The sequence below is a fragment of the Falco cherrug genome, chromosome 5, assembly GCF_023634085.1.
Source record: "Falco cherrug isolate bFalChe1 chromosome 5, bFalChe1.pri, whole genome shotgun sequence".
In the NCBI taxonomy this organism is placed as follows: Eukaryota; Metazoa; Chordata; class Aves; order Falconiformes; family Falconidae; genus Falco; species Falco cherrug.
In genome coordinates, this window is record NC_073701.1 from 24,818,325 (window position 1) to 24,840,724 (window position 22,400).

General features: G+C 40.3%; 1 protein-coding gene across 2 annotated transcripts in view; it reads left to right on the forward strand.

Annotated features, from left to right (window-relative positions):
- The first annotated feature begins 2,372 nt into the window (after positions 1-2,372).
- KDM5A (lysine demethylase 5A) overlaps positions 2,373-22,400 on the forward strand; it is a 49,781-nt gene continuing 29,753 nt past the window's right edge. The window contains exons 1-10 of one of the 2 annotated variants that reach the window (XM_055710713.1): positions 2,373-3,080; positions 4,970-5,047; positions 6,110-6,232; positions 8,386-8,556; positions 9,042-9,176; positions 14,391-14,496; positions 15,044-15,132; positions 17,169-17,327; positions 19,692-19,811; positions 20,920-21,078. In XM_055710713.1, the coding sequence (XP_055566688.1) occupies positions 2,916-3,080; positions 4,970-5,047; positions 6,110-6,232; positions 8,386-8,556; positions 9,042-9,176; positions 14,391-14,496; positions 15,044-15,132; positions 17,169-17,327; positions 19,692-19,811; positions 20,920-21,078 (1,305 nt within the window). In that variant the 5' untranslated portion in view covers positions 2,373-2,915. The remainder of the gene's footprint in view (positions 3,081-4,969; positions 5,048-6,109; positions 6,233-8,385; positions 8,557-9,041; positions 9,177-14,390; positions 14,497-15,043; positions 15,133-17,168; positions 17,328-19,691; positions 19,812-20,919; positions 21,079-22,400) is intronic. The other variant, XM_055710712.1, reaches the window with a different exon arrangement.

Below are 22,400 nucleotides of genomic sequence, written 5' to 3' on the forward strand. Positions count from 1 at the left end.
CCCTCGCCATACCGACCATCCGCGGGGGGCGGGCGTGTGCGGTCTTGGCTTCGTGTCCCTGTTTTTATGACGACAGGGCTTAGGGCTCTGGGCAAAATAAATGCAGCCTGTGGAGGGAACTCGTTTTATCAACAGCGGCAAGAAACCCGCCCAGATACCCACTTCCCTTCGAAAATGAACTGCAGGAAACAGAGGGGTTGCAAAGCAGCCACCAGAAGGTTCTGGTTCAAATTCTGGCTGAATAGCCAGGTGTATTTTTTAGGTCACCTTTTCATCCTCCCCTATGTATCTTCCCATATCCAGCAGTGCTTAGGAGTAGTCTTACAATTTACACTATACGTGAATTCCCAATTTACTTTCTAAATGTGCTGGGAAAAAACCTGCATGCTAACAAGTAAAGTTTTTTTCTCAGCGGCTTGTCTGAAGAAATGGACTTTTCATATTACCAAAAAAAAAAAAAGGCTTACTTACAAAATTATGAGGTTCTTCAAATCAATTTTCTCAATAGACTGAGAAAAGAGGAGGGTAGATAACGTCCTGGGCAAAGTCCCGAAGAGAGGCTGCTGTTATCCTTGGTTAGACTAGCTGCTCTCTCCACTACTCATAAAGCAACTGAATATATTGTACAAAGGGCTGAAGTTTTCTCTCAAGGAAGTGATAAATACTTCCAGATGACCAAAAAGGATTAAGATTGACAAGTCCCAGCATGGCCCAGTATTTCAGAGGCCAACAGCTCCCAAACCAGAGGAGGCAATGGAGAAAAGCGTGAAATTCTGTTTCAAAAAGGACATTTTGCAGCTCTGATAAAATGAAAAAATGCCCCCTCACAGGTTGGCTGAGATTTTCAGCTTTTTACTCTTGGGAAAACCTTCACCCTTCCCAGCATCACCTTCCAGAACCCTCTGCTAGCCCAAACACACTAACACAAAACTGAAACAGCCTTGAGCAGTCTAAAAGGAAATCAGCAAAAGACTGGTTCCCAAAACAAAGCTCTTTAATGAATTAGGTCATTTCTACCATAGAGGTTTTTTTGCCTCTAGCATTCCTAGCTAAATTACTACTTATCTTAGAAACTGGGTACATTGGTGATTCTGCTGTTGGGAATAGAATACAGATACACATAACATACACATACAGATGCATTTCCTCAAATCTAGTAAAGCTTATCAGAAAAGACACACAACCAAATAATTAAAGAAAAAAAAAAAGGAGTATGTAGAAATAGAATTTCTAGATACTGGTAAGGAAACATCTGCATTCCACATGCTTTTACAGCCATAAAAGTATCAAGCATGCCAGGAACCCCCTGCAAAATGTAAGAACACATTTCAATAACACAATAATCACCGGTGAAGTCACTCAAGGCTTTAGAAGATGGTTTGCTCCTACCTATAACTTTTGTCAAAATTAACCATTCGCATTGGAGCCATTTGTTTCCCCTATGCACAATGTGGGCAACACCTCTTCAATCTGGCAGGGAAGCAATGCAGATAAATCTATTAGTCTGAAGTGGGTCTTGTAACCCTCATGCTAACAGGAGGATGAAATTAACTTTTTCTGAGACTGAAATAGGGCACCAGGACCAAGGCTGGAATGAACAGTAAGCATCAAGTGACATGTGGAGTACGGGGAGTGCTGAAGGCAGGGTTCTGGTTAAAAAAACCACGCAGTATCGTTCTGGAAGCCTGTGTTGTAATGTATGAGTGCTGAGGTATGGCGTCAGTCCCAGCTTTCAGTCCCAGCTTGTGAGTACTTGACGCTGGGAAGAAAACACTGTCTGGGGAGATCGGTAGCACATCTGTACGTAACGCAGAGGCTGGGGCTGGCTGCGGCGTACTGCACACCGCCTTGTTATTAACTACTGACGGGGCTTCTGAGATCGTAATGGAGGGGCAGCCAGAGGGACGCTCTGGGTCAGAGACCGTAGAGCTGCCAACAGAAACGGGTGTTGGTAACCGAGTGAGATTAAATGCCGAAGCGGCCCGGGCCGCCGCCTGGCGGGGTCACAAGGGCAGGCCTTGCGGGGGGCAGCCGGCGGGGGCCCCAGGGGCGGCTGGCGGCCCGTTTTCTGCAGGAGTGAAAAAGTGGAAGATTTTGTATGAAAAACTGAAGAGTCCGCGTACGCTGCAGGGCAGCAGCTGCCGGGAGACACGACCCGAGGGCTGGGGCAGCGCTCCCCGGGCAGCCCGGCCGCCCGCCCCTCCCCCTCCCCGAGCCCAACAGCCGCGGCGGGGCGGGGCCTGCGGGAGGGGGCGGGGTCTGTGGGGGCGGTGCTCCCGGCCCTGCTCCTGACGTCCGGCTCAGACAATGGGCGAAACGGCCCTTCAGCATCGGAAGTGAATGGCTCGAGTTTCGTCGTACATTCCTCCGCGGCGGAAGCGGAGGCGACCCCGCCCTCCGCGGTCCCCGGCCGCCTCCTCGCCCAGCCGCGCCGTAGGGTGCCCAGAGGGGTGGCGGACGGAGCAGTTTCGCTCTCGGCTCGGTCGGAGGAGTGTCTCCGAGAGCGGCGGGCCCAGGAGGCAGCCGGCTCCTCAGCTCTGGGATCCACCCCGCTAGAAGAGTGGCGGAGGGACTACTTTTTGGGTCGGAAGGCAACGCGTCCCCTGTTTCCGGGGGAGGGCTCAAAGAAGGACGCGTAACTTCCTGCGAGCTGGAACGCGAGAGAGTGGGGCTCGGCGCGGGGGGAGGCAGCCCCGGAGGACGGGACAGCAATACTCGGTAGGGGCTGCCCCGGCCGCCCCGCCGTCCTCATCCGGCAGCCGTCCTGCCCGGCAGCCAGCGTCGGAGGATGCGCCTCGGCCACCGGCCCAGCCCCGCCGGCCGTCCCTGAGGGCCCCCCGGCCGCACCTCTCCGCCTTGCCCCGCCGCGGCCCTCGGTGCGCTCCCCCCGTCGGCGGCGCCCTCCCCCTGCGGCCATGTCGGGGGGCGGTGGGTCGCGCTATGCGGCCGAGTTCGTGCCCCCGCCCGAGTGCCCCGTGTTTGAGCCCAGCTGGGAGGAGTTCAGCGACCCGCTCGGCTTCATCGGCCGCATCCGCGGCCTGGCCGAAAAAACCGGTATCTGCAAGATTCGGCCCCCCAAGGTACCGCCGGGCTGCGGCCTGGGGTGGGGGTAGGGCGGGGGTTGGGGGCAGGGGGGCCGGGGGGGACTTGCCGTGTGCCTTGGTCCCTCCGGGCTCGGTGGTAGCGCGGTGGCGGTGGGGGCCCGGGCAGCCCCTTGTGCCACGGCCGGGGCGCGCTTGGGGTTTCGCGTGTCGCCTTTCCCAGGCCGCGGTGTCCGCGCCAGGGACACCAGGGAACCTGTATGGCCTTTGATCTTGGAGCTGGGCTGTGTGGAGGTTACTTTGGAGCAGGTGAGAAGCCAGCAGTGCACAGCGGTGCCCAGGACTTCACGCTCTTTTTACTTTCAAAAAACCCCAACAGCCTACTTAGAAAAACCTGTGAAAACATTGTAGGTGAAATCAGGCGTTTGTTCCAGGAGCGGGGGCAGGGAGGAGGAAGAGTATCTCTTTTTAATGGGTCATTGTTTATAAAAATAATTTTTCTAAAAATAATTTTTCAACTGTTCATAGAAGTGCGGCCAACCTGTTTGTGCAGGGCAGTGATGTTTATGCGTAGCAGTTTAGAAGGTAGAAGCTTAATCTCTCCTGTGACTTGATCATTATTTTATGATGGCTTGCCCTGTGACCCGGTAAACCGTTTAGAGGAGAACATCAGGCAATTTGGCAAAAGGTGGTTAGATCGCTTAATAGTTAAAGTATAAATAAACCTTAGATATAGCTGTAAAATGAGAGTTGGAAAATACTGAGAGAGGACAAAACCTGAAAAGCAAGCGTGTAACTGAGAACAACTTGGATACAGGGGTTGCTGATTAGATTTCATGATCCTTCCTCTCCTGACCCGTCTGGGTTGCTGGAATCTGTTTAGTTAGTTTAATGACATGGTGAAAACTTGACCTCCAAGGGGCTGCCCTTTCTAAAATAAGCAGAATGGCTTAGGTTGAGAGGCCACAAGAAACTGATCCAGATCCTGTTCATTGAGAATAACTAGAACTTTCCTGGCCGTTGAGCGCATTTGTATCTCTCCATGATTGCTTAGCTGTTTGCATTGCAGGGTTTTGCAGGATGCATACGTCAGGTTGATTTGCAACCTGCAATAATGACTAAATCAGACACTTCATACTACCTGTACTGATTTGTCATTCTTTTCCATTATTAGAAGCTGTAAATATTTTACGATTGTGCTTGAAGCTTTTCTATGCTGCAGCAGTGCAAATAGTAAACATTGTGTGGCTTGTCCACTTGGAATGTGGTGTCCTTAGTTGTGTTTTCTGCCAGATAACACAATCTGCTATAACTTAAGGTTTCTTAACAAGTATCAAAAAGCTGAATTATACTTATTTTGATGTGGTAACAGTTTTGAGAGATGAGGCTAGGAAGCACTTGTGGTTGAACTGACTGCTGACTGGGTTGAGAAAGTGACCATTGAAGGCTGCAGTTCTGTTAAGAACTGGACTCCTAACTGGTGGTCTTACCTTTATTGAAATGACTGTAGACAAACATGAAAAAAGTTAGATGTGTAATAATGTGCTGTATTTCGTGTTTGTTGCTGTTGATGGTGAGAATTTTGCAATGTGCAAGATATATGGAACTTTAAAAAAGTAAATAATCATTAAGCTACAGGGTGATCTCATTTAAACTCAGTATGAGATAGTGCATACTGAAATGCTTTGAACCATATTTTCTTTTATATTTGTAATTTGTGAGGATTGCCTCCTTCAAACAAAAATATTGTGGGAAGAGTATTAAAAGCACAAGAATGTCATAAAGTGGGAAAAGCGTATTACCAGTTGTACAGAGAAGCTCATTTACTGTTGAGAGTTTGTTTACTTGCGCATTGTTAGTGTCTTCTGTTTTGTGCATTTTTTGAGAAGTTTCTGGAAGCAATAAAATGTCTTTCTGTCTCTGTTTAGGACTGGCAGCCTCCATTTGCATGTGAAGTACAAAGTTTTCGTTTCACTCCACGAATTCAGCGCCTGAATGAACTGGAGGTGAGCTTTTCCACTGCTGATAGAATTTTGTGTTTGCACTGAAAGCAGTAGGTCTCCTTGCTTGAGATTTGTGTCTTGGCAGGTTCTGGATGGGGGAGACTTCATAGAGACCCATAGACCTCATCAGTGTTTATACTTGGCAGTGACAGAGTTCATATGAAATAACTCTCCATGACTTTGAGAAAAGTCTGGTTTTTATTTTATTACCCAAAATAACCACAAGTTTTTCACATTCAACTGGAAATGTCTACAATGAATGCCAAGTACCATGTTGTGTAGTAAGAGCAGCCAGTATCTAGCCTTCAGAGCTCCACAGGCAAAGAATTTTTTTTTCTTAAAATACTTGCTGCTCTTCTGAAGCCTCTGGGTACCTAATACTGTCTTAGTAATGCCTTTTAAGCCTTAAAATGAATGACTTTTAAATAAGTTTATTATAATTGGTTAATTTTATGATTCAAAAATGTATGGGAGCTTTCTGGAAAGCAGTATGAGTTCCATTCTGTCCTGTTTTTCTCATGGTTTTTTTTTTTTTTTCTCCCCACAACATTTCTCAAAGCCTTGCACTGTTCATATACCACAATGTCACGTATCATTTGGCTTGTAAATAGGTCTCCTTATGGAAAGTGACTTGAGTACTCCAAAAATACTCAAGAGAGGAGGCCCTTCTGCATGGTTAAGGCATATATAAAAACTGTTTGTAACTCTCCCCCTCCCCCCTGCAATGTATATTTTAATAATTGCTCTTGTGTTTCTCCCTGGAATGCTGATTTTTCATGACTGTGCATTTTGTTTTCAAACCAAGAAGTTGTTAGGTAGGCGTTTGGTTTATAGGGCCTTAAATGTGGAGAGAGAAGCATATACAATTTCCTATTTGTAAAGATTTTTTTTTTCCTATTTGTATTTCTAAGGTTTTTTTTACATGACTAAGAAATACCTCACTTGCCAAGTGGCACATTGAAAATGTAAACACTATAAAAACTTGTCATGTTTTTTCTCAGGACTGTAAGGTATTGTCACATTTACTCTGGGACATACGTATTTGTTTTCCTTTATTGATTGCAGGCAATGACGAGAGTGAAGCTGGACTTCTTGGATCAGTTAGCAAAATTTTGGGAACTCCAAGGATCCAATTTAAAAATCCCTGTGGTAGAGAGGAAAATACTGGATCTTTATGCTCTGAGCAAGGTAAGCCATTTTGGGCCTTAGTCAGACAGGGACCTCATTTTTTGCTCAAGCTCAAGAAGCCAAGCAACAGGGAGGACTTGTTTTACAGAATTAATCTCATTAATATGTTCATTAAATGACAGTGGGGAAAAAAAACAGTGAAAGAAAATTTCTAAATTAATGGTTGTGGCAGACATGGCAGACAGCTAAATCGGTTGTCTTTGGTTCTATTCTATACAGCATGCATTTGTTACCTTTTATACAGCTTGAACATCCTCCTGTCAGCTGACCGCTTGCTTTTTAGTTCTGTTTTACATATGGTAGAGCTGCAGGAGTTTGAGGTGGTTTCTGAGAAGGTAGTGGTATACTTGCATGCAGTTCAGCTCCTGACCTAGCAATTCTGTAATAAATTGTTGTAATTGCACTCTCTTCTCTCCCAACAGAGGTTCTCCACATTACATAAACATGCACCATTGAGAGTTTATAATGTCAGCTTCTGAATAATTACTTTTATTTCCAAAACAGGCTAGGTTTAAGGCTGGCTAGAACTTTATACTACTACAGTTCCTTGTGTTGTTTTTCAAAGTTTGCACACAAATAAAATCTGTTGGAATTTGCTTTTGCACTGGGAAGTGTACTATTATAAGCTTACCTGCTAAGGATGGATTGTTAATATGAATAGGTAGAACTCTTCCTGCAACGTAAGGAATTGATATGGTAGTTTTAGTGCTTCTAGGTTAGAGCATCAGTTTCCATTCCCCGTCTTTGTCTTAGGTAAGTAAAAATGTAAAGATCTGAGTAAATTTTATTTTTAAAGAAGTCTTTGTGTTTTGGACAGTCTGAAATTAAAAATGCAGAGAAAAGGGATAAAATACTAAAAGATATTTTTCTTTTATGTCTGTGGTGGTTTGCTGGAATATAGGGAATAGTGGTACTGGGAAATACCTGGGTCACTGTTATGAACTGGAACATATTAGTTGATCACAGATAATGTAGATCTAAGGTTATTTAGTTACTTAGTGACTTCTCTAGCCAATGTTCATGTATAGATAACTTCAGAAATTATTTTTTTGTGGACATTTTGAAGATAAGTTGAGATTTAGGAATAGTTTCATTTCAAATGGCTCTTCTAGTACTTTACTGTAAATATGAGGAAAAATAGTGATCAATAATATTTTATTTAAGTGTAGGTATCTCTGATTGTAGGAGGAACCAGAATTAACTAGTTTTTTTGTCACTGTCACAGTTAAACTTTGAAATTACCTTAGCTTCAAAAGTAAGCCATAAATTTCACTGCAGTAACAAAACGTTTTTGCGTTGAGGTTTCTAACAGTCTGTGAAACATTAAGCATGAAATTTGGTCCTTGTGTAAAAAATGTAATGCAAAACTACACGGTTGCAGAAATGTTGTTAGTTTTACAATAACATAATTGAAATTACAATCTATTTGGGTTTTAATCTACTTGGCAGTGAAACTGTAATGGGAATGGAGGCAGTGGAAATGTGGCCGGTGTTTCTGAGGAAGCAACTCAGGCTGTTATGATCATTGTTTAGAGGCAAATGGTCTGTTTTGTTTCACTCTATGTATGTATTAGTTACGTGTAAGCAATGATAGCTCTGTATGCCAGTTACTAGACTCAAACCAATTGAAGTCAGGTGTAAAAACTGGACCGGGTTAATTGAAAGGTAAATTCAGTTTCTCCTCTTTTCACAATAGTCTCTTCCATTCAGGGCTTTGTGAGAGTTTTTGTAACTCTGAAGTTGTGAGTTTCCTTCTGCCTGGGGTCTGTTAGAATGGGTTTCACTTCTGGCCAGACTTGTGTTTTGCATCAGAGTACAAGTCTGGTGAGAGTTAACTTTTCAGTTCATTCTGATGGTGGGGTTTGTAGTCTTTCCAACACATCATAAATTTTAACTGTTGGACTCCTCCTGCCTAGGACAGTATGCAATTTACATTTACTAGGAAAATTGTCATGTTAAATATATTAAGTAATGAGGACAAGTAAGTGCTTAGTTATTAAAGTACTAGTCCTTCAGGAAAGAAAAACTTAATTCAGAGTTCTGTCACTTTTTAATAGAACCTTTTAACATTTAATTGGTTTAAAGGATTCCTGGTTTATGTGAGGTGGTGAGAGTAGCTCAAAAGCCTTAACTTTTTTATTTATGTGTTTCAGATTGTTGCCAGCAAAGGAGGCTTTGAAGTTGTCACTAAAGAGAAGAAGTGGTCTAAAGTGGCAAGTCGGCTTGGCTACCTGCCAGGAAAAGGCACAGGGTCGTTACTCAAGTCTCATTATGAACGAATCTTATACCCCTATGAACTCTTCCAATCTGGGGTCAGCCTTATGGTGAGACGCTTCTCTTTCACAGTGTGAATAGGGGACCCAGACTGCATATAGAGTGCTAGTTATTGCTTACAAAACTAGAACATAGTGTCTACACTTTTAGAAGCTTTAACTACGTAAACAAAGCTAGAACCACCCTCAGTATTTACTTGTGACACAGTAGTGCTAGAAGTTGTAATGTGACCTTGTGTTGTCATTTTCTGGTAGCCATTTCTTTATAGGACTGAGGCCAACCCTACTGGGAAGGAAAAAAAGGCAAAAGATGATAGAGTTGATTGGAAAGGTGTCTTTCCGGATAAACTGGCAGTTGAGATTCAGTTTCCTTATTTGAAGGATGCATGGATTAATTGGCCTCTTGTCAAATGGCATGTGTAATGCTGTGGGATTTCACTTGTCCTGTTTCTTAGCAAATAGAATGATTCACAGAGCATGGGATGATTGGCACTGCCTGATCAGTCAACCCAGTGTCTTGTGCTCTGATCCTCTAGGGCATCCAAAAGGCAAACTTGGACCTTAAGGAAAAAGTGGAGGCTGAGGACATCAGCTCAGATGCCCAGGCTTCCCCAAAGCAGGCTTCAAGGATGAATGTCGTGCTGAAGAGAACCAGGCGCGTCAAATCCCAGGTACCCCTGTTAATTGGCTCTTACGGACAGAGGACACTTACTCCTTCCACCAGCACAGCAGCATTGGCTGTGCAACAGCCTTTGTCTGGTTGTGGAAGTCTGCTGAAAAGCACTACCAGGGAGCTGTCTTCATTTAAATAAAACCCAGAGAAGGGTTTCTCTCTGAGGCCTGGTTTGCTTATGGTGAATGCACTATTTATCTGAAAACTTTTAAAGCTGTTTTTTGTTTGTTGGCAAGTGGGTCTGGGTACGTTGGTAGTGAATTTATCTGTGAAAACTAAACAGATAAGAAGACATCTGTGAAATGGTGGTTGAACCTTCTGCTTGTGCAAAATTAAAAAAGTTTTCTAAAACTTTTTCAAATATGCCTTTTAGTTACATGAATACAAATGTAGTAGTATATAGATAAGTCTTTGTTAATTGTGGCAATTGCACTTGGGACTGATTACCTCAAGCTGGACAGACTGTTTTTGTGAAGAAATGAAATAGATATGTAGGGGGATGATCAGTGATTGCTGGAGCTGTATAGGATTTCTACAGTTTGTCTGCTGAAAAGCAGTTTCTTTCTGCTGGATTAGTGGTGTTCTAGGAACTTCTGGTATTCTACTAGGCAATACTAAATCCTGGGAGAACACCACCCCCACCCCTCCCCCCAAATCTCAATTCAAACTGAATCATCACCATTTTAAATCTCTATTATTAGAAACAATGTTGGAGGCTTGTCCTAATGGCTCCATTGCTTCTCTTGCACTGTTTAAAGCAGGCCTGTGCCCTTTGTCAAAGATACCTGTTGCAGGCAACATCCTAAAGGTGGTCTTGTTGAGGTCTAGTGACTCCTTGCTGGCCCATCAGCGCAACATGGATAACACAATATGGAACAAACTTACTACTTGCTTCCTGCCATTCTAGACTTAAACACCACAAAGTTTTTTTTTTTTCAGATGCTTTTAAACTGCTCTTTTTCAAATCCATCTTTCTCTTGTCACTGAGATACTTGAGTATCCTTTATAAATTTTCATGTTATTCTCTGATGTCATGATCGATTTAGACTGAATTGTCTTTTTTTAGTCTGTTTTCTCAACATACTGAAGCTGACTTGACATTATTTGTTGTAGCCATATAACAATGCATCACACAAACAGTCCCAGGATGTGATCTTAACAGATCTCTCACATTGTGTATTGTTAGTGAGCTGACTTACGTAACTGTGCTTTGCGTTTGAATGAATCTTGGAAGATGCCAGTATGACCTTTTTCTCGTACATGGTGTAGAAGTGTCACCACGTTACTAAGATCCTGTGGGATCTTTTTTCCTGCTGATTTCAGTAGAATAGTGGTACTTCTCATTTCTCCTTGCGGGAAAAATGATTCTGTGGTGATCCTGGCCTGCTGTAGCTGCTTAATTTCATTTAAGGGGGCTGCATTTCCAAAATGAGAGAGACAATTTTACTTGGATACTATGCAAAAAGTAAATACATATTTAAATGCCTTTTATTAGGCCTATAGCTGTGCTGTCTTTTAAACGTTACAGTTACTAAAATGGCTGAAACAGGTGCTTTAATACAGGAAAACCGACCTACTTGCAAAGCCAGGAGAAGTATTTTTTGATTGTGTTTGAAGCTATGTGTAACTCAAGTAATCTCTGGAACTGCATTTAGAAACAGATTTGTCTTCAGTAGAAGCGTAAACATCTGGGGAATGCTGAGAAATTGTTTCAGATTTCAGTGCAGCTCCTTATTGTAGACAGGACTCTGGTCATTGTTTGAAGTGTATACTTGGAATTGTACCAGAGATTGTCTTCAGAGAACAGGTAATACGCAAGTAATGTAAAAACCTGTTAAATAAATGTCATTCTGCTCTAGTTGAAACATCTGAACGATTTGTGTGTAGTGTGCCCTGTAGTCCAGTGCCTGGGTTAGTGAGCACAGATAGCTACGCTGACCTCTGCAACTCAGTAGACTTTTTCCCAAGTGCTAAAAGTACTTTCCAAAAATGCTCTGCATCATCTTTTTGCAGATCAGTTACCTAAGAATGGGTGATAAATAAAAAAGCATAAAGAGAGTAAACAGAAATTACTGAAATAAACGAAGATCCTTAGCAGTAGAAGGGTGTGGCAGACTTTTGAAAAGCAAGTCTTTGAAGTTTTAGAGAAAGTGAGGAATGGAAGAGAACAGGGAATGAGAATTCTTCTTTATGAAAGATGGATTGGGAATTTTTGGCCGCTATAATCAAATGTCATTTGAATAAATTGTCTCTGAATAGGAAGAGGTTAATTTGGTGATGAGAGATCCTGCTAAGAAAAAAAAACTTTAATGTTTTGCTCACTTCCTCTTTTCTCTGAAGAAAGCTATCACAAATAAATACTGGAGAAGGGCAACTGAATTCCTAAAGGCTTGTAAAGAAAATGGCAACAAAAAGTAGGATGAATTCAGATTAGGAAAAGAGAATATCCTTAAGGAAATACTAAATTTAGAAGAATACTTTTTCCTTAGAAAAAAGCAGTATATCTTCATAGATGATATGTTAGGGTATATTTTAACTGGCAAGGGATTTGTCTAGTGAGGTTACATCATCATGATTTCTGGTAGAGAAATGCAGTACTGTAACAAAAAGATAATGAAAAAGATGAAGTGCTGTCTTTTCAAAGGATATTAACCAGGGAATTTTCTGAAAAACTAAAACAAATTCTAAGTATATCAGTTTTCAAGTTTTTTTTACAAATTTTGTTGATTACAGAATAACAATTAATAAAATAAGCTTCCATTTTTTTACTTTGAAAGATTTCCTTCCATGGGAATAATTGTGTGAAACAAAAGAACACTGGGAGATGCTGACAAATGCCCAAAACATGTAAATATTTTGATTCTTTGTTGTAACTATTCTGGTCTTGAGCATTGGGGGTGCAGGAGTGGGGATGCAAATGTTCCAAAGTTGGTGAGGGTAGGACAACAGAAAAAGGTAGTGTGTGAAGCCAGGGTAGCTGGTTCATGTTAGGATTTGCCCATATATGAGAAAAGCCTTAGGTCTGGACTTTCAGTGTAGAAAGTAAAAGAAACAAAAACATGCCTGCACCCTTCAGGATGAAGAGGAGCCGAGAATAGATAGTGGTTTAATCAAGTTCATTTCACTTATATGGAGACAATATAACGCAAAAGTGTGTTGGTTAGCAATGAGAAAATGGCAAGGAATGCAAGGTTTCTGCTTCCATATGCTCACAGTTTTAAGTTTGGTGGGTTTATACAGTCTTAAAGGACACCACAGAAAGGTGATTCAATGAGGCTTCTGAATGGTTTTGGTATTTACACCTTTAACAATATCCTGGCAGTGTTCATAAGGTTCTATAGGAATCTGATCTTTAAAAACTATTTCCATTTCAATATGCAATCTGTTCTTCTTGAAAACTGTATAGTTTTTTCCACCTGAGCATGAACAGATTGAGTCCACTTAGGTTTAGTGGAATCCAAGTAAATACGGGCAACGGAGTTAGAAAAATACATTTAGGTAATATATTTTCAAACAATGCTGTAAAACTGGAGAGAGGTTGCTGCATATTAATGATTTACTTTTAGTAAATATGATGGTAAAATTATTTTTCAGCTATCACTGAGAAAATTGTCTTAGGACAATAGTGGGAAAGAGAAATTATGGAGATTGTTCATAAATGTTGCTGAAATGATGAAAAATTGTACTGTGCTGAGAAGTGTAATGTGGGTTGATTCTGTCAGGTTCTATTAGTTGAGAGAATGGATGAGCTGTTAATGAATTTCAAATGGGATCTGAGGGACTATGTAGTCTCCAGGTGGTAGGCATTCTTGTACAGAAAAACATCAGTGTTTCCTTATGACTTGTTAGCCAAAAAGTGAGGAATTTATGAGAAAAATTTGCAGTTAGTGTGTAATTTGACTGGGCTTACAAAGTTGGTAACATAGATCTGAAGTGAAATTAATTTAATAGCAAAATAGAATTATTTAATGTTCAGAATTAGGATATCAGCAATAGACAGTTTGCAAAGATGCCAGCGCACTGCATACACGGTTCAGTGGGAACAGGGACTCTTAAATATCACTAAAAATTCCTTAGAGTAATCACGCCTAGGAATCAGCATTCTTTTCTTGTTTCCAGATCACATTAAAAAAGCCAACTGATTTAGTCTGAATATGTGGAAATAATTTTAGTTTTTTGCTTTATTGCAAATGCATTTGAACTTAAATGCTTTTTTGGAAGTTTTTTTTTTGTTTATTGATTAAAAACTGTGAAAGTGTGTCACCCCAAGGAAGCTTGTTTCATGCACGATATATCAGGCCATAACTGTGGACAATAAAAGATGAAGTATCATCAGGAAGTTACTTGAAGAATAACCTCTTTAGAATTAGATATCTGCCTTCAATATTGCTAGATTTGCTGAGGTCTTTTAAGGTCAGTGAATTTCAGGAGGAGGATTGCGAATGGTGGAGAGTTCAGAGGCAACATAAAGAAAAATAGTGATGTGTTTGTGTTGTAGATAAAAATAGAAGATGCAGGTTCTTTTTATTGTTAGGTTAGTGGCAGCCATATGGGAAAATGAGGTAGGTCGGTAATGGAAAACAGGAAGAAGTTCAGTTGAACAGATCACTTCAGGAAACAGCACTGGCAGGGGCATGGAGCTGTCACCTAATGGGTCTTTTCATCTCTGATTTTGAGGTTGCAAGGGCAGCAGGAGTAGCTGTCATCTCAGAGTTGTATTTATAACATCTCATCACAAATAAACCCAGGAGCAGCCAAGCTTAAGGAAGTAGGTTGGAACTCATTAGTGTCATGTGTATGTGTCTACTCAAGGAAGCCGATAAAAAAATCCTGTTGAAACAGTGTATATGTTAACATCCAAGCACTTTACTGAATCATGGTGATTTTTAGAAAACACTGCTGTGGCATTCTTACTTATTTTTTGCTTAATGTCAAACCTAGTTCTCTTAATTGCTGTGTAGGTGACTTTCTGTAGTTTTAGCTGTAATACTAAATGGGAAATAATTTGGGAAGTTGGGTCAAAAATGCTGTCTTTTATTCCATTTGCATTTTTTCGTAGGTTTTAGCAACAGAAAATTATGTCTTTGTGCCTCTGTTTCCTTTCTTTTGTTGAACAGATGTTGGAGGGGAGTGGAATATAAACAAATTATGAACAGACCTGGAGGGGAAATATTGATGGTTTGTGCTGATGTGGTCTTATTTTTATTTTTAGGCGGAGACAGGAGAAATGAGTAGAAATACTGAACTAAAGAAGCTGCAGATATTTGGAGCTGGACCCAAGATGATGGGACTGGCATTGGGAGCAAAGGATAAAGAGGGTAATTAAATCTTGAGCTCATTGCTTTGTGAAGTAATGAGACTTAAATCTTTCTGACTGTCTCTAGAGACAACATTAAGAAGTAAGCAAATCATTATAACTGGAAAAAGAAAGCTAAGTGTTCTAGGGTTTCATTCATGAGAAAGATTTACAGGGTGCTTCATGTAACTTGGCAGAGTTTCAGCTCTTTATGTATTATATTGTAACAATAACAATTAAGCAGCTGTTGCATGAGCTGAGTGACTGGAAGGGAAAACAGAATTTGACAAGACTCGAACTGATCCTGCAAGCTAAGTGCACAAATTACGGGTCTAATTCACTCTGTTTTGTGAGGCAGTTGGGATCACCTGTGAGGATTAGCAAAATAAGTTTTCCTAATCCCTGTTGATTTTAGACTGGCCAGGTATAACAAGGCATTTTTGCTTTCTCTAGACTGTCAGGTAGTTGCTGATATGAAAGGCAGGGTACCAGGCTGGATAGCTACATTTTTGCAAGTAAAGTCCACCTTTGCGTGATATTAATACAATTCAACTTTATTTTACTTCAAGATGAGGTGACACGAAGACGCAAGGGAACCAGATCAGAAGCATTTGGAATGCAGATGAGGCAACGCAAAGGAACTCTTTCTGTCAACTTTGTAAGTTTGATTCCTTTGCTGTGATTTCTGATAAGAAATTCATGAATTTACGAAGATTTTTTTTTTTTTAAAACATCCCCCACTCCCACCCCACCCCAAATAGATGAAAGGATGGAAACTGCAGCAGATGGTACTGTTATGGGAAGACTAAACAGTATTTTGAAAAATAATCTATGCTCTAGGTTTCCTTTTTAACCTTTTGGACAGGGAGGGTGTTGCAACATGAAGATACTTGCTGATCATGGGTTTGTGGGCTTGCTTTGCCGCAGGCTTCACACTTCTTGCATGCCTTCAATAGCTCACTTACTATTTGAGCTCTCCTTCGTAGAACAGTTACAATACTGCTTCCTTAAACCGTATTTTGAGGTGCTCCAGTACTTCAGTTTGTTTAAAGCAATTCCAGCCTTTGTGTCTTTTGAGTTGAAAGTAGTTACAGAAGTCTATGCAAGAGAAACCCCTAAGGGGAAAAACGGAATCTTTACCACTCTGATGTGTGACCATGGAAAAGCAGTGTATAGTAGTTCTTAACGTCTTCCATAGCACATGACTTTTTTTACTGTTAGTGTCATAATTTAGCAACCATGAATGGATATGCTTGCTTTTAATGTCTTAAGAACTAGTCTCTTCAGTAATAATTCAGCTGTTCTTTTTTTATTAGCTTGAGAACGCTTACAAGAGCTTATTTTAAATTTCAACCATAGAAGGCCAAGGCAACCCAAAGTCTCTAGTAATCATATTTTTCTATGTGGAAGTGCCTCCTGGGGGAAAAAACGTGAGAGAAGTTGGATATTTAAAAAACAGATCATTATGCTGTTGCAACTAAGTTAGAATTTGTGACTTGACTGATTAATTGTGCTACTACATCTGAGTATATGGTGTTCCTAGGTTATGTGTTGTGACCATTCTGTTTAAGTACTTTAATGTTAAAATATTTTGTCTAGTCTCTGTTTCTTAATAGAAAGCTATATTTGTTTACTCTTTCCATTTACTCATATTTGTAAGAGAAGATGAAAATACTGTAGCAATAGAATTGCTGTTTTCAAATTGTATTGCTGTCATCTTGTGTAATTCTGTGACTTAGTACTATTTGGTTGCACACTTTCTTAATACTTGGATGAGAGGTCGTCAAGGAAAGAAGTCTTTGAAGTGCACAGGTGATACATTAGCCTTACATAACTTGTCTGAAAAATACTGCGGTACAGTTTTGTTTATATTTATCATTTATCTTTTTGTGAAATGCTAACTGTGAAATAAAGTACAACTTTTTATCTCCTCCCCTCTTGATACATACAGTTGATACATACAGATAGTATCATCATAGTCTTACTTACATCTTACTTACATGTTTTATTACGTGACGAGGAGGCTTATTTGTGGTTATTGCATAATTGCGGATCTGCTTGTTATGAATATATTTCAGTGCAGTCTTTGTATCTGACAGATCATCACTTAGGCTAGCGTCAAGATTGCATATGTTAATATGAATTTGGAGAGGAGGTATTATCAGTGATAACTAGCAAGTGTCACAGAATAGCCTTCTCTTACGATCACCATTTTAATGCATTTTTAGTTTTGAGAAGAGAACCTGAAAATGTCTGCTAAGGTATCCTCCCTCCTGTATATATACTTGCAACAAAACCCAACTAGTTTGGTGTTTTAGACATGATATTTCATGAGGGTGAGTTTGTGGATTTTTTTTTAAAAAAGGAAAATGATATGTTGCTTAATTGAACTGCATTATTTTTTAAAATTAAGAGACCTGAAGCAATCTTTAGTATATTACTGCATAGCTAGGAAGCAGCATACTTAAACTAGACTAGTGTGGCTGAGATGGGGTTGACAGCAAGTATTTAACACAGCTATGTGAACCTAATCAGCTGAAAAGCACATCCTTCATTATCAGTGCTACTCAAGAACCAGGCAAGACTGCGTTGATGTCTGACTTCAGGATTACATCCTTTGTTTCCTTAGTTTAAGGAAGGCAGGTTCTGGATGAGGAAACTTTTGTAACTTTTTTCCTATTTTTTTCTCCACAGGTTGATCTGTATGTTTGCTTATTCTGTGGCAGAGGAAATAATGAGGACAAACTGCTACTGTGTGATGGATGTGATGACAGCTATCACACTTTTTGCTTGATTCCTCCTCTACCTGATGTACCCAAGGGTGACTGGAGGTGTCCAAAGTGTGTTGCCGAGGTACAGTTAAAGAACGGCTCAAGCTTTATATGTATGCTTATGTTCCTGGAAAGGTCAGAAGAAGAATAGTTTAGCATATAGCTGTTCCATCTGGGTAGAAGCTGTAGTTTTGTTTGGAATATTGTCTAAATAAGGGGTGAATCTCCAACTGTTCTTGGTTGATGAGCCATAAGGAGAGAGAAAAGTTCCTTCTAGAGCTTGGGCATAACCTCTGTTTATTATACAGCCATGTGACAGCTAAAACTATGGCCTTTGCTAAGAGCTGGTAGTCGGAAATTAGGGTGAGAACTGGGTTGTGATAGGTGCTTCAGCATAATGATGAGACATTGTTAACTATGAAGTAATCAAAGGATGTCATTTGGGCGTAACACAGAGCTTTGATTATTGGGAAGTAATTATGGCATTGTTCAGAACAGCTTGTAGCAGAAAGTGAAAGAACTAATTAAAAATTTGTAGCTATTTTAAATTTGGTTTAAACTAAAAAAGGAGTTCTTGAAGCTTTGAAAGTGTAAACCAGTTGAATTTCATTGTTCAAGAAAGGATTGCTACCAAGTTCCAAGACATAACTGATCAACAGCCTAAAGGCAGCAAACATAATTTGATGGGCTTGGTATTTGTCTTAAGAAAACAAATTTTGCAAGCTCAGGAAATCGGTAGATGTAGGATTCAGAGGAGGAAAGTTTACTGTTTCTAAATCTGTGATTTCATAACTGGCTTTAACTTTTTAGATTTTTTTTCAGAAGTGGCAGTTGCACACGTGTATATTATGCCCATTTCCCCCCACATCCTCCACACCCTTCCCGGCTGTAGGCTTCTGCTATTTTTTTTTATAGTGATGTATGAATAGTTGTGCAGCCGCATAGTGAGGTGGATGAGCTCGCTGCTCTCTAACCCTTCACCAAGAGAGATTAGGTTGTCAGATGAACTCAGGCAAAGGCTGTTGTGAGAGAGGTGGAAATTCGTAGTTAACAGGCAAGGGAAAAGATGCAACTAACCCTTTGGGCTTAACAGAATGGATTAAGCTGCTTGTTTGTTGTTCCCTTGAGAGAGCAATAAAGGAATATTAGCGAATTACAGCAATCCAATGTTGAGTTAATTTAAAGAATATAGTAGTAAATATAGTGATTGCAGTGGTTTAAAAGTGTGGAAACTCACAAGAAATCTCACTACTACTACTACTAAAAACAGGGATAGATTGTTCCCAAGGGAAAAATATGCATGTAGGGAAAAAAATCAGGAAAGTTAAGGTGCCAAGTAAGTTGTTACTAGCAAATTATACAGGAAGTACTTGAAAAATTGTGGAAAAGCATTGAAAGAGGAAGAAGGGAAAAAAATAGCTATATTATGTAGTGGAGAGTAAATAAATAACAGCAGCAGGATGTTTGAAATAGTGCTTTTTGTGTCAGTCTTTAAATGGTAATTGTGCACAAATGCTTAATACAATGTTAGCAGGGTGTTGAAACAGAAGCTAGGAAGAATAGGGTAAGAGTTCTTTGTATGTATTCAGGTCAACATTGTTTGACAGTGTTAACAGATGTAGATTCTGTTGCAGGCTCCATTTAAGAACTACTTTGATAAATGTTGGGCATAGTCTAAGTATAGTTCCTCTTGCAGAAAAAGAAACTACTGATCTCTTGAATTTCTTTCCAGTCCTGTTTCTTTATGACTGAACAGCTGACTATCAGATAGCTACGTCTCATGTTTGTGTTCAAATGTCCTGTATATATACACATTGTGTCAGATGCAAAGGAGCTGAAAAGGACACTGTAGAAATGGGTGGGGAGAGTAGCTGAAATGTGAACAAGTATTTGTTGTGCTCTTGGGATGAATGGGAACAGAACAGTGGAAGACTCGGAGGTTTTCTGTCAAGTGGATCATGTTTGTTGTTAGCTGTGTTGCACTGTTTTAATTTCATTCTTCCTCTTTCCTCCTGCATGCTTTCACAGTGCTAAATCCGTAGATGATTTGCTGACTTGATAAGACCGAAGCACTTGCAGGGTTTGTTCCTGTGCAGTTATTCTGCAGGTGCTTGAATCAGTGCATCTAAGAAATGTTTTATGGTTGTCTAAGCATCTTGTGTGCTGTCTTACTCTGTGGCTGGCAGCAGTAGATGACGAAACTTAGTTTTGGACAGGAAAGCAGAAGTGTGTAGCGTTGGGGTTTACCGTGTTAGATTAGCTTCTGTACAATTAATTCTGTTCTGTTTCTGTTGTGGCAGGACTTCCTCAGCTGAGAAAAGCATTCAAAACTGATAGCTTATTGTGTTTGGTAAGGACTCAGATGGACACTAGGGGTTTTTTGCTCAAAATGTAACTGTGTCATAATGTGCTGCAGGGAACAGTATTTTTATGTTCTGTCTCCTAGGAATGCAACAAACCCCGTGAGGCCTTTGGATTTGAACAAGCTGTCAGGGAATATACTCTCCAGAGCTTTGGTGAAATGGCTGATAACTTCAAGTCTGATTATTTCAACATGCCGGTCCATGTGAGTTTCAACTTTTGTTGTGATTCCTTGTAGGGGAAAAAGAGAAGAGGTTTCAGCTGATCCTGGATTTTTGCTGAGGCATCTTAGCTTTGTTTAAAAAGGCACCATAAGCTTCAAACATGTAAACAAATGATTTAGCTTTCTGGCATCTGGTCTCATTTCAACTTCATTTCACCCTTTTCCTGTAATGAAAAGATAGCTTTATTTCTTGTTAGGGTATGCCTGATTAGCTGTATTCTTAAGTTCTTGCCCTTTTTGATTAATTGAACCAAGTATCTTGTTCTTGTTTGGCAAAGGGGTCTTCCTCCTGTCCTTCCTGTGGCTTTTGTTTTGGTTTATTTTGTTCAGAGGATAAATCATTGTCTTCCTCCCTTGATACATTGTGTTTTCTTGTAGACAAGTCAATGCACTGAGTCTGTCTGATAATCACTTTTTTTTGTTCTGCATCTTAGCACTGTTTTTAAAACTAGCATTTCTGCTTTGGCACACTTCCATGATTCCACTGTCCTGTAGATTGCATGTTAACACCAAGCTCCTTCTCCTCTCAGGGTTCTTTGGTAATTTATGGGCATTCGTGCTACAACTTCTACCTTTTAAGGACTCCAGTTTCTGACACACCTTTGGGACATGGAGGAAACCAAGGAACAAAGCTTATTTTACAAATAAACTTCATAAATGAGTATAGGTCATAGTTGTAGTAAGCTATATGAAGACTACACTCTTGAACACAGTGCTTTATCTGAATTTCCTTACTGTTACTCAGAAGTTCTGATAATTATCCTCTGAAGTAGTTTGGTTCTGTTCGTTCTGTTTGCTGCTTGGCTTCTGCTGGCTGTCTCCTTAGCCCCTTCTTTTTAGCTGTACTTCTGGTAACCCCATCTTGTTTTATTCATTATATCCCTTACGACGTGGCATCCTATTTCTGTTGTATTGCAGCTACCACTAAGGATACAGACTCAACTGTATGACTTTGAAGAGATGGAAGGGGGAGAGGGAGTGGCCTTGGTGTCTGAAAATTCCTGGGCGATTAGTAGTGATTTACTGCTTGAATGATAACTTTTATGTTGGGTCTTACCTGCACATACACTGACATCTTTTCCACTTTCAGATGGTTCCCACTGAACTTGTGGAAAAAGAATTCTGGCGATTGGTGAGCAGCATAGAAGAAGATGTCATTGTGGAATATGGGGCTGATATCTCATCCAAGGACTTTGGAAGTGGATTCCCAGTGAAGGATGGCCGACGAAAGCTGATGCCGGAGGAGGAGGTGAGGAACAGGATATGCAAACTGACCCCATTCTTTGCTCTTCGTAAGATTTCACAGGAAGAATTTAGGTCAGAAATGAGAGTGGATTTTTTTCATGAAGAAATTACTTAAGGCTGTTGCATGCACTTAACGACATTCCTTTTTGGTTGGGCATTAACCTGATATTTTTGGTTCTTTTACAGATCTGGTTGCTGATAGATAAGCTACTTTTCATGATTTATGTCACACCTGTTTTGTATTACTTAGCAGGCAAAGATGTGCAAGTTGTTACAGTATGTTCATGTACGAGTGGATAAGATTTATTTTTTTCTTGTTCTGAACCTTTTCATTACATACTTGATTACAGAAACAGGATTCTTGCCTCCTTAGGAGGTTCATAGTAGGTAAACCTAACTAATTGGATTTAGCTTCTGTCTCTGTATACTGTAAGAATGAAAAGATGTAGACATAGCATCCTATTATGAAAAATTCTATACAGAACATCTGGTAAATATATTACCTATTTTCTCCTCAGACCTTACTGTAGCATATCAATTTTATGGCTGCTTATATATTTTAAATTCAGACAAAATGAGAGCAAAGTTGTTGTTTTGTGATTGCACAGCCTCAGATCAACTTATACTGCTTACTGGAAGAGGTAATCCTGCTCATTATTGTCTTCCGTCCATACCTGCATCTTCCTCCCTGTACCTTTGTTGGCTATACAGTGATCGTGTAGCTGCTTAATGAGTCAGAACTGCTTGTGGATCTACTTGCATGAAAGCAGTAATTAAAAAAAGTATTTTCTAGCCAGATCACTTGAGTCATCTGAGCCACTGCATTGTCTTTATAGTGTCAGAGCAAAGGAAACAGCAGGAATATGTGGCTGAGTGTGTGACCAGTCCTTTCGGCAACTATGGGATATGCCTAAGATGACTGTGAATCTGTGCTAAAAGCTTTTTTTAAGGTGGAAAGCAGACTAATGTTGAAGCACAGTTGTGAGCTTTTAAGGCAGTCTATTTGGATTCTCATTTTTTTAGGTACAAATTGTGTGTATTTGAAGGTAAGGTGGGATCACTTGACTAGTGATGCTGTCTTCTCAGAAATGAGTGTGTAGGAATTACTTTTGAGAAAACTTTCTAAAGTAATATATAAAGAAGATAAGATAAACTGCAGTGCAGTAAAGCAGGTCTTCAAAAAGCTGAAATAATAACATAAATTTCACTGTGTTGTTTAGCATGTTAAGTTATCCTATTTCATTGAAGACTTCTATCCTTCGTTCTTCTGCTACTAGCATTGCTGGCATTTTGTTCCACCAGAAAACCATGAAACCTATAAACTTG